Source organism: Chiloscyllium plagiosum, chromosome 48 (genome assembly GCF_004010195.1).
Source record: "Chiloscyllium plagiosum isolate BGI_BamShark_2017 chromosome 48, ASM401019v2, whole genome shotgun sequence".
NCBI lineage: Eukaryota > Metazoa > Chordata > Chondrichthyes > Orectolobiformes > Hemiscylliidae > Chiloscyllium > Chiloscyllium plagiosum.
The window spans coordinates 3,262,146-3,274,428 of record NC_057757.1 but is presented as its reverse complement, the minus strand read 5'-3'; the positions used below and the strand labels follow the sequence as shown (position 1 = coordinate 3,274,428).

General features: G+C 46.3%; 1 protein-coding gene across 4 annotated transcripts in view; it reads left to right on the top strand.

The window, feature by feature from the left end:
* Positions 1 to 10,198, top strand: part of LOC122544324 (histidine N-acetyltransferase-like) — a 16,916-nt gene extending 6,718 nt beyond the window's left edge. For 2 of the 4 annotated variants that reach the window (XM_043683495.1, XM_043683496.1), the window contains exons 2-4: positions 1,870 to 2,080; positions 4,388 to 4,612; positions 9,325 to 10,198. In XM_043683495.1, the coding sequence (XP_043539430.1) occupies positions 1,870 to 2,080; positions 4,388 to 4,612; positions 9,325 to 9,879 (991 nt within the window). In that variant the 3' untranslated portion in view covers positions 9,880 to 10,198. Of the gene's footprint in view, positions 1 to 471; positions 614 to 1,869; positions 2,081 to 4,387; positions 4,613 to 9,324 lie in introns of all 4 variants that reach the window. The other 2 variants (XM_043683497.1, XM_043683498.1) reach the window with 2 other exon arrangements.
* The last annotated feature ends 2,085 nt before the right edge of the window (positions 10,199 to 12,283 follow it).

Genomic DNA, 12,283 nt, shown 5'->3' with positions numbered 1-12,283 from the left:
AAAACGAGGGAGAGGCAGAGAGACAGAGGGAGAGAGGCGGGGGGAAAGGGAGGTTCACGGTGGAAGAGGGAGAGAAAGTAGGAGAGAGAGACAGAGAGAGAGAGAGACGGGTGGAGGAAGAGAGAGACAGAGGGAGAGGGGGGAGGGCGAGAGAGAAACAGAAGGAGAGAGGTCGGAAGAGGCGTAGTGTTGTGGTGAAAGCAGTACAGTGCGGTTTGGGTGGGTGTGGGAGGAAGAGGGGTCAGTGTTGGGTAGATGAGTCAGTGAACAAATGCCCAATATCTTACAGATTGCTGGAAAAATACATCATTCACAGCCAATTGGGGGGAGGTGAAACCTCCTTCTGAATTTCCTGTACTTGCCATTGCCAAGTGATTCTCCTTCGAAAACCCTCCTTTTCTATTGTGAAAGTCCTTTTTCAACTTTCGCCCTTTAAAGTTTACTCTGCCTCCCACACCTGTTATTTTAAAGGCATCAGTTCCTGGATCCAAGACTCTTGGAGAGGCTATTGCTAAGTGATAAATTATATCAGGAGGCCAGATGCCTATTTTCTGCCAAGATTTTGCGGCCTGAGGCCTACTTCATTTAGGAGCCTTTCAGCTGCCAGTGACAAGTAAGTCTTCACTTTGAAGGGTGTAACCACCATGAAAACCATTCAGGTGTGGGCTCGGGTTAAGGGGCAACCTTCCTCTCTAGGCAGTGTCTCAATGCTTTGACTGCCCTAGTTGGTGGAGCTGCCTGAGGGCTAGGGAGCATGCATGACAGGCCTCAGGCCTCGAGGCCTGAGGAAGCCACGGGTGTGAGAAGAATCTTGGGAAGACTAGGAGCCGAGGGCACAGCCTCCGAGTGAAGGGATAAACTGAGATGGGAATGAATTTCTTCAGCCAGAGGATAGTGAATCTGTGGAACTCATTGCCGCAGAGGGCTGTGGAGGACACATCAATGAGTGCCTTTAAGACAGAGATAGATAGGTTCATGATTGTTACGGGGAGGGTCAAGGGTCATGGGTAGACAGCAAGAGAATGAATGTTGAGAAATATACCGGCCACGATCTAATGGTCTAATTCTGCTCCTAAATTTGCGTTGGGGGGAGGAAGCAATGATGGTGTGGTGGTAATGTCATTGTTCCAATTCCTAATGCTCAGGAGGGGAACACTGTTTGAACACCTACCACAGCAGAATTTGACCTTGATTAATAAGATCAAAAGCTAGTGTCAATGACCTTGACACAACTGCCATTGATTGGCACAAAGAGCCAGTTGGTTCCTCTTCGGGAAGGAAAATCGGCCAATCTGGGCCTACACGTGACTCCAGACCCACAGCCAAAGTAGTTAATCCCCAAAAGGTTCAGTTCGAGGAGCAATTAGGGATGAGCAATAAGTGCTGGCTCTCTGTTGCCACCCCTTGTCCCAAGACGGAGTTAACGAATGTTAGCATCCTGACCTTGATGCTGGGTCTCAAAATGGCTGCTTGTAGGCCGGGATAGCTCTAAGAGGATTGTCCCTTCTCTCTGAGGCTGTGCCCTTGGGTTCTGGTATTCCCAGATTCCTCCCACACTCCAGGCTCTCTCAGGCCTCAAAATGGCTGCTCGTAGACCTGGACAGGTACCTACACCTCAAATTCCACATCATCCTCCAAATGCAGGAAGATTCCTCATGAAGTGACACCCGCCAACCAGCTCCCACTCCAGGCTGTTTGGGTTTGAGCCTCTTACCGTGCAGTAGAGCGAGAGGGCCCCCTGGGGTTTGTAGGTTGAACTCAACCTTGATGCTGGGTTGGCATCAGCTCGAGGTTCATGAGTAAAAAACATTATCTGACCACCCCACCCTCCCCAAACTTGATCGACATGACAGTCTGTCGCTTCCACAGGTTACGCCAAGCACAGTCTTACGAAGTGTCCAAGATGGCGGTTGAGGGCCACGCGCTGGAGTTCTGCCTCGCCAAGGAGGCCGATTTTGAGGAAGTGATGTCCATCTCGGGAGACATCTACGGGGGCCTTGATTACCTGCCTGTCCGTTACCATGCCTGGATCCGGGATCCAGCTCGAAGGGTGATCCTGGCGAAAAAGAAAGGGCAAATAGTGAGTGTGACCTCTTGCTCCCTGTCAATGTAATTGGCCAGGCTCCCATCCGCGCCCATCACCAGCTCTTTCTGAACTCAGTCCAGCCTTGGGGCCTACTAGCTAATTTCTCAGGCACTATCTGGCCAATTAAGTCCCCAGCCAACAGTGGTCACTCACTTTTGAAAGACCTCTAACTTTTCACCCTCACCCCTCTTCCCCCGTTGCTTTCCAGCTGCCTCCAACATGGTCTGCTTACCCCCTCCCTACCCTCCATTGCCCCTCCCCTAAGTTTCAAACCCCTCCCAAACTCCAAACCCCTCCTTCACCCTCCATTGCCCCTCCCCTAACCTCCAAATCCCTCCAGCACCCTTCATTAGCCTCTCCCCCAACCTAAATTTCCTCCTCCCTCAAACTCCATTTCACTCAACCACGACATCACCATCACCCCCCCAACCCCCTCCCCGCCCCAGTCTCCATCCCCATCTCCCATGTGTCCTACTTTGGGTCAAACATGACGTTAAGCTGGCTTGGGTTGGCATACATGATTTTATTGTCCATCTCTAATTGCCCAGAGGGCAGTTAGGAATCAACCTCATTTTAGGGGTGGCATGGTAGCTCAGCGCCAGGGACCCTGGTTCGATTCCAGACTCGGGTGACTGTCTGTCTGGAGTTTGCACATTCTCCCCCGTGTCTGTGTAGGTTTCCTCTGGATGCTCCGGTTTCCTCCAACAGTCCAAAGATGTGCAGGTTAGGTGGATTGGACATGCTAAATTGCCCAGTAACGTCCAAGGATGTGCAGGCTAGGTGGATTAGGCATGAAAAATGCAGGGTTAGGGTAGTTGGGTGGGATGGTCTTCGGAGGGCTTGGTGTACAATCAATTGGCCAAGTGGCCTGCTTCCACACTTTAGGGTATATATGTTTTTTAAATTCAATCACGGAATGAGGGCAACACTGATTGCACATCCCAGAGAGTTGTTAAAAGTTAACCACATTGCTGTCGGTCTGGACTCACACGTACACCAGACCAGGTAAAGACAGAAAGGCATCAGTGAACCAATTGGGTTTTTCCAACAATCCATAATGGATTCACAATCATCATTAGAGTCTTAATTCCAGATTTTCATAAACTCATATTCCAGCATCTTGAATTCGAACCCAGGTCCCTGGTACACCGAGTCTCTGGATTGATAATACCAGGAGAAAGTGAGGACTGCAGGTACTGGAGATCAGAGTCGAGAGTGTGGTGCAGGAAAAGCGCAGCTGATCAGGTAGCATCCGAGGAGCAGAAGAATCGACATTTCCTGATGAAGAGCTTATGCTCGAAACGTTGATTCTCCTGCTCCTCGGATGCTGCCCAACCGTCTGTTCTTTTCCAGCACCACACTCGACTTGCAATAATACCACTAGGCCATCACCTCCTACCTTGTATATTGTTCGTAAGGCACGTTAAATTGTACCCAGCTATGAAAGAAGAGCTACTCAGCTCCTGAGACTTAATTGTGGTCTATTGTCTACCAGCAACTACTGAACAGCTCATTAGATGGACATAGGAAAAAGGATTGATGGCCAATCAATCCATCCATCATACCTTAGCAGTGATTACCAACATCACTTGTTACCCTGTTCACTAATAACCCTCCTTGCCTGGAATCCACGTGACTCCAGACCCTGTGGTTTTACTCCTAACTGCCCTCCGAAAATCCCGCGTGACATTTCAAGGAGATGGGCGACAAGTGCTGGGTCTAGTCTGACAATACCCATGCCCTCCCTCTCCAAAGAAGGATCCTCTCCACCTCTCACCCTCTTCTTTTCAGCCGTTCTGTGAAATCTTTACATAAGTCTCATTCTGAATGTCTCCTTTAGTGGCCCGGGGTCAAACCTTGGGCTGGTTTTGCCTCATTCACGGGATGAGGGCATCCCAGGCTCGGCCCAGCATTTATTGCCCATCCCTAATTGCCCAGAGGGAAGTCAAGAGTCCAATCACACTGGTGTGGGTCTGGTGTTATGTGTAGGCCAGACCAGGTAAGGACGGCAGATTTCCTTCCCTAAAGGGCATTAGTGAACTAGATGGGTTTTTCCAACAATCAAATCACGTCCATCATTAGAATCTTAATTTCAGATTTTTATCAGTTTCAAACTCTACTGTCTACTGTGATGGGATTTGGACCTGGGTTTCCAAGAACATTACCTGGGGGTCTCTGGATTAGCAGACCAGCCAATAATACACCTGGCCATCGCTTCCACCTTGCCTGAGCAACTTCGGACAGGAGGGGTGGCTTCCGCTTTACTGGTGCCATATAAATGCACACCATTGTTGTTGGCAGGTAGCCCTCGTTTCTGCGAACGTTGTGGATGACGGACACACAGCGGTGATGGAAGGGTTGAGGGTGGCGCCGCGAGAGAGAGGCAAAGGAATTGCTGGGTTCATCCAGAGTTACTGCCTTGATCTGGCCATGGCCCAGTTCCCAGATGTCAAAGTGCGGCGCTACACCAGAGCCGGCCAATTGGCACCTGAGACTCTCGCCAAGTTCCGACTGATATGTAAACAGGTAACATCGCACGTGTGGCTGTGAATAAGCGGCACATGGGTTCTGTCCAGACCATTCCACGTTGCTATAGCAACCAGTCTTGTTCTTTGAGGGCAGTGGCAGGGGGACAGTTGGAATCATGTCAAGTGGGCTGAGAGGTCCTGCCAACAATTGTCCTGCAGGATTAATAACATGAGTAGGCCATTCAGCCCTTCATGGGATAGGAATATAGAGCAGGGGTGGGCCATTCAGCCCCTCGAGCCTGCACTCGCCATTCAATGAGACAACGCTCTATGAAAGAATGAAAAGAAATCTCCTTAGAGAGGAGAAAATTGAGAGGAGATTTGATAGAAGGGTGAAAACTCCTAAGTTGGGGGCGGGCGGGGGGGGGAAGTGTTCCAGGTGGTGCTGATATGTATAAACCTCTCCCATCGGCAAAGGATGTAGAACCAGATGGCACTGAACTATAGTGATTGATGAAAGAAGCGATGGTTACATGAAGATATACACGGCGTACAGTTAAGGTTTGGAATGCACTGCCTGAGACTATGGCAGAGGTATAGAAACATCAGAATTAGGAGCCTGAATACGCAATTCAGCCCTTTGAATGCGCTCTGCGATTTAACATGATCATGGCTGATTTTATCCTGGTCTCAACTGCACTTTCCTGCCTGCTCCCCACAGCCCTTTATCCCACTTTTCATCAGAAACATATTTATTTATTACTTGAATTTGTTGATTGATTTTGCCTTCACTGTACTCTGGGCCTGAGAACTCCATAGATTTCTAACCTTCTGAGAGAAATAGAGTCTCTTCATCTCAGTTTTGAACTTACCTCCTCGTACTCTATATTTATGACCTCTTGTTCAAGACAGTCCCATAATGGGGAGCATCCAGTTCACTATCCACCTTATCAATCCCTTTTAGTATTATACCTCCGTCACATTCCTCCCTCATTCTTCTGAACTCCAGCTAGTACAAGCCCAAGCTATTCCACTGCTCCTCGTCCGACAGCCCTTTCATCCCTGGAATCAATCTGGTGAATGCCCTCTCAACTGCCTCCAGTGCCATCACATCTTTCCTCAAGAAAGGACACCAGGAGAATTAGGCTGGGAATGAAAAATGTTGCAGGGTAATGGAGAAAAGACTTTGAGTGATGGGTTCATGGAGCATGGAAACAGACCCTTCAGTCCAACCAATCATAATTCCAAACTAGTCCCACCTGCCTGCGCTTGGCTGGTATCCCTCCAAGCATTTCCTATTTATATAATTATCCCAATGGCTTGTAAACGATGTGCCTGCATCCACCACTTTCTCTGGAAGTTCATTCCACAAATGAACCATTCTCTGTCTAAAAACGTTTTCCCTCATGTCTTTTCTAAATCTTTCTCCTCCACCTTAAAATATGTCCTCCACCCTGGGGAGAAGACACTTGTCTTGAACCTTATCTATGCCCCTCATGATTTTATAAACCTCTATGTCACCCCTCAACCTTCTGTGCTCCAGGGAACAAGTCCCAGGCTATGGAGCCTCTCCTTATAAATCAAACCCTCCAATCAACATTAGCTGCTACTCAAGAAGCAAGTACATAGGTAGGAAGCTGGAACAAGCAAGAGCTAGTTCTGTTTCGACCGTAATGCAATGCTGTCAGAGTTTCCACAACTCAACAAGTAAACTGCACTATCCTTGTTTTGATTTTGATTTTTTTTTAATTTAAAAAATAGTAGCGTTGAGTTTTGATGAGTATTTCAAAGGCTACTGCAGACTCATGCAACCAGTACCCTTAATTCATTGAGATCAGTTGGTTCAGTTGGCTGGGAGGCTGGTTTGCCATCCAGAATGATGCCAATTGTGTGAGTTCAATTTCTGCATTGATTGAGATTACCATGAAGGTCTCACTTTCTCAACCTTTTCCCTTGCCTGATGTTATGATGAGACCAAACCCCCTCTAGATATATCAAGGAGATAGCATAGACTGCCTTTGTTTCAATTTTATTTAAAGGCAAGTGTTCCAGAGATGTGATTTGACTGGCCAACTAACAGGCTTTAAAACCAAACTTTATTCTTACAACAAAGTTAAAATACAAACAAAAGAAGAGCGATTTGGCATAACTTTATTGCAATACATAATAAACAAACATATTATTTAACTATTAATTTAGTTAAATGTGAGGTGCTGAATTTTGGTAAGGCAAATCAGAGCAGGACATATACGCCTAATGGAAAGCTCATGAGGACCTGTGCTGAACAAAGAGACCTTGCAGGTTCGTAGCTCTTTGAAAACGGGGTGCATGGGTTGGGATATTTGGTCGGTGTGGACGGGTTGGACCGAAGGGTCTGTTTCCATGCTGTACATCTCTATGACTCTATAAGATCACCCATCAGGCTCCAACGCTCCAGGGAAAACAGCCCCAGCCTGTTCAGCCTCTCCCTGTAGCTCAGATCCTCCAAGCCTGGCAACATCCTTGTAAATCTTTTATGAACCCTTTCAAGTTTCACAACATCTTTCCGATAGGAAGGAGACCAGAACTGCACGCAAATTCCAACAGTAGCCTAACCAATGTCCTGTACAGCCACAACATGACCTCCCAATTCCTGTGCTCAATACTCTGACCAATAAAGGAAAGCATACCAAACGCCTTCTTCACTATCCTATCTACCAGCGACTCCACTTTCAAGGAGCTATGAACTTGCACTCCAAGGTCTCTTTGTTCAGCAACACTCCCTAGGACCTTACCATTAAGTGTATAAGTCCTGCTAAGATTTGCTTTCCCAAAATGCAGCACCTCATATTTACCTAGATTAAATTCCTTCTGCCACTTCTTAGCCCATTGGCCCATCTGATCAAGATCCTGTTGTAATCTTAGGTGACCTACACTGTCCACTACACCTCCAATTTTGGTGTCATCTGCAAACTTATTAACTGTACCTCTTATGCTCACATTCAAATCATTTATATAAGCAGTAAAAAGTAGAGGATCCAGCACTGATCCCTGTGGCACTCCACTGGTCACAGGCTTCCAGTCTGAAAAACAATCCTCCACCATCACCCTCTGTCTTCTACCTTTGAGCCAGTTCTGTATCCAAATGGCCAGTTCTCCCTGTATTCCATGAGGTCAAAACTTGCTAATCAGTCTCCCGTGGGGAACCTTGTCGAACGCCTTACTGAAGTCCATGTAGATTGCATCTACTGTTCTGCCCTCATCAATCCTCTTTGTTACTTCTTCAAAAAACTCAATCAAGTTTGTGAGACATGATTCCCCACGCACAAAGCCATATTGATTAGGGATAATCAGTCCTTGCCTTTCCAAATACATGTCCATCCTATCCCTCTGGATTCCCTCCAACAACTTGCCCACCACTGAAGTCAGGCTCACTGGTCTATAGTTCCCTGGCTTGTCCTTACCACCTTTCTTAAACAGTGGCACTACATTAGCCGACCTCCAGTTTTCCGGCACCTCACCTGTGATTATCGATGATACAAGTATCTCAGCAAGAGGCCCAGCAATCACGTCTCTAGCTTCCCACAGAGTTCTAGGGTATACCTGATCAGGTCCTGGGGATTTATCCACTTTTAACCATTTCAAGACATCCAGCACTTCCTCCTCTGTAATCTGGACATTTTGCAAGATGTCACCATCTATTTCCTTACAGTCTATATCTTCCATGTCCTTTTCCACAGTAAATACTGATGCAAAATATTCATTTAGTATCTCCCCCATTTTCTGTGGCTCCACATAAAGGCCACTTTGCTGATCTTTGAGAGGCCCTATTCTCTCCCTAGTTACCCTTTTGTCTTTAATATATTTGTAAAACCCCTTATAGAGGTTTATAAAATCATGAGGAGCATGGATAGGTAAATAGACAAGGTGTTTTCCCTCGGGTGGGAGAGTCCAGAACTAGAGGACACAGATTTAGGGTGAGAGGGGAAAAATTTAAAAGGGACATAAGAGGCAATGCTTTCACACAGAGGATTGTGCATGTATGGAATGCGCTGCCAGAGGAAGTGGTGGAGGCTGGTACAATGACAGCATTTAAAAGGCATCTGGATGGTACATGAATAGAAAGGGTTTAGAGGGATATAGGCCAAGTGCTGGCAAATGGGATCAGATTAGTTTAGAATATCTGGTCTGCATGGATGAGTTGGACCGAAGGGTCTGTTTCCGTGCTGTACATCTCTATGACTCTACTAATCATGAACTCTTCTAATATAGCAGCATCCCATAAACACACCCTTGGCAAAGGCAGATTCAGCAAAACCAACTTTCCTCATGAGATATCTCCTCCAAATCCAAGATAAGGAACACCAGCAGAATCAATCTTGCAGCAAAGAGAGAACTCTTTTTTTTTTGCAGCAGAGAGAGAGCTGCATCGATCAGCGTCGATTGCCAAACCTCAACTGAAAGCCAAATGAAAACCCTTTGGTCTGTGTGTGCCTGAGTCTACCCACTCATAATTTCTTTTGTCAAATTTAAAATAAAAAACACTCAGGGAGTTCAAGCTGTTTCCTCATGGCTTCTGAAGCAGACATTCTGCCACCACTGTGGCCATTCCTCCCTGCAAGAGACACAGCACAGAACAGACCTCTCTTAAAGAGTTGGTCATCTTCCCATAGACTGCTCTGCACCTGCTCCTCAATGTCTCTCTCTCTCAAAGAAACCAGCACTAAACACACTTCTTAAACCCATAGTATTGACACACTGAGAATCTTCATCAATGCTTCCATTTTCCAGGAAATTATCTGTACACAATTCAAGGCAGAATATATCCTTCCGAAGCTGGAAGCTGCCATTGCCCAGCTGAAGGAGAGTGGGGCGGAATGGAAAGATCCCATCCTGCTCGGAGCTACGGATGTCAAGCGGGTGTTCCTCAGCCCCAACGTGGTGGATGGGGTGCTGCCTGGGAAGACCATTATTCAAGACTGGGCTCCGTACAAGCCATTGGAGAGTAATCTAGAGAAGTTAGTGAGGCAAGGTATCATCTGGATGGCTGACGACAAAGAAGACCCCAGGGTCGTCAGCCTAGGCACTGCCCCCTACAGGGTACCCTTGGGGACCGGCTACCACCGGCTGAACATTGATATATTTGGGAAGCATTTCCCCAGGGTCAGGAACCAGTTCCTCGCTCAAGTCCAGCAAAGGATCAGCACCTTGGAGGGCCCAGTATACTGCATCTTGTACTTTGAGCCACCCATGTGGCAAGACATGCTTTCTTTCTGCCAGACTGCCTTAGGGCTACATGTGGATAGAGAGTTGAGGATGCAAAATTTACTGGAGGCAGATATGTAGACCTGTGAGGGAAAGAGTCCTCCAACCTGCTATTGCCAGTCCCTTTCTGCCTATGGGCTCAGTAGGTTGTCCACTCTCTATCTCTCACACGCTACCTCAGAATCAAAAGCTTGTAGATTCAAGTCCCATTCCAGTGCTTTGAGATCTGACAAACCCAATGCCAGAATAGTGTGGAATTCTCCGGTGTTTGATTGTGTTAGTCTGACCACTGATCTATGCCTACTGTACTTGATTGCTTAAGCTTGGATACGGACTCAGAGCCAAGCAAACAGACACTGATTTCAAAATGCTCGTCAATAAACATAACATGCTCTGAAAACCATTTCGTCTCAGTATTTCTCTGAAATTCACAGTAAGAACTGTAAAGAGTAGAATGGGATGTTAACCTGAAAACGCCTGCTTGGGCCTGATTGTTTTTTTGTTAGGTCAGTGTTAGCAAATGATGATTGTTGTTTGAAAAGGAACATGGGGGAGGCTGGATAAACAATCTAAGTTGCATGTCAGACCCATCTATTCCCTGGCCACAACCAACAGCACTGGGAAAGGACAAATAAACTGAACAGCCAACCTGTTGGTATTTGTGGGATTTTGCTGTGCTTTATGATTTCTAACTGCTGATACAAGCTGGATAATTGGGAGCTCACCACACTGCATCACATATTAGAATACAGTCTAGATACCCACATATCAGATTACAGAATAAAAACTGGCTTGATAGTTGCGCTTAATTTTTGCAATTGGTTACCATGGTGATTAGTCACCAACATACAAGGTTGCTGGTGTTCTTTAACAACAGAGCATAACTTTTTCAGCGAAAGAAAAATAAATCAAGGTTATATATCTGTGACAGTTAGAAATGTCTTAATGCAAACAGTAAAAAAACAGTCTGAATAAGTTTCCCAACAATTGAGTGTAGAGGTTGGAATGTCATTTTGTAGAGTCATAGAGATGTACAACACGGAAACAGACCCTTCAGACCAATTCATCAAAGCTTACATTTTGAGAGGGAATCGGAGTATGATCTGGAAAAGAAGAACGTGTTGGATCACAGGGAGGAGATGGGAGGTGTGGGACTGGCTAAGTTGCTCATATGAGGCGTTGTTGAGCATCTAGGTCTGTACTTGATGGAGTTTAGAAGGATGGGGGGAGGCATCTGATTGAAATTTACAGCATACAGTTATGAAGTTGAAGGTGTGTACTGTACCTTTAAAATAGAGAGAGAAATCTGTTCTGAACTGAGAGATTACAAACACCTTTGCGTATGACTACATGACAGTTCCAGAGTGTACAGGAAAATTGAAAATATCATAGAATCCGTACAGTGTGGGAACAGGCCATTTGGCCCAACAAGTCCACATTAGTCAACATTTCCCCCTGACTAATGCACCTAGCCTACACACCCCTGAACACTATGGGCAATTTAGCATGGGCAAATCACCTAACCCACACATCTTTGGATTGTGGGAGGAAACCAGAGCACTTGGAGGAAACCCAAGCAGACACAGGGAGAATGTGCAAAGTCCACATTGACAGTTGCCCTGATGCTGGAATCAAACCCGAGTCTTTGGTGTTGTGAGTCAGCAGCACTAACTAGTGATCCACCACGTCACCCTATGTAATATTTGGCTGTGAAGTGGTTACCTGAGTTTTGGTTGCTGGTTTGACAACCATTCAAACTTAACCAATCAGTTTAAATTATGCTCCCTTATACTAAAACCCAATCGAGTTTGAATTTATAGTTTTGCCAACATCAAACCAATGAGACGATCTGATGTTGGGGAGTATAAGAATGTAGACAATTTGAAAATTGGTCAGAGAGCAACTGCTGTAGAGGGAGAGCTAATTGCCCATCTAATATCTTGCTCTCCAAGAAATTAGAAAACACTCTCTATCAAAGGTACCTTTTCATGTGAAACATACCCACATAAAAAGAAAGAAGATGACCCAGGGAGACCCTCACCTGGAAGAGTGAAAACACAGAAGAAGATAGTGACTGTGTGGTTTTGAAATTAAGTTGATGTAATGTTAATAAATATCTTATTGGAACAGCATATTATAAGGTTGGAGGCAGATAGTAAGCAGTTAAGAGAAAGGAGGGGCTTAGAGTTGTGAATACAGAGGAACCTTAATTATTTGTACGAGATGGGCAGGTACTATTTCATTCAGCTAATTGATTATTTGGTTAATCGATTCAATGCCTCTCCTCTGGGGCTCTGCTGCTCCCCGTTCACGAGACTACGCAGCAGCAAACCGCACGCGAGCTCCCGCCCCCAACCTGCACCCCAAACCTGTCCAACATCGCCCCCGCCCACACCCCAAACCCATCCAAACTCGCTCCCCCACCCACCCCCCCAAACCCATCCAAAACCGCTCTCCACCCGCCCCCCAAATCCATCCAACGTCA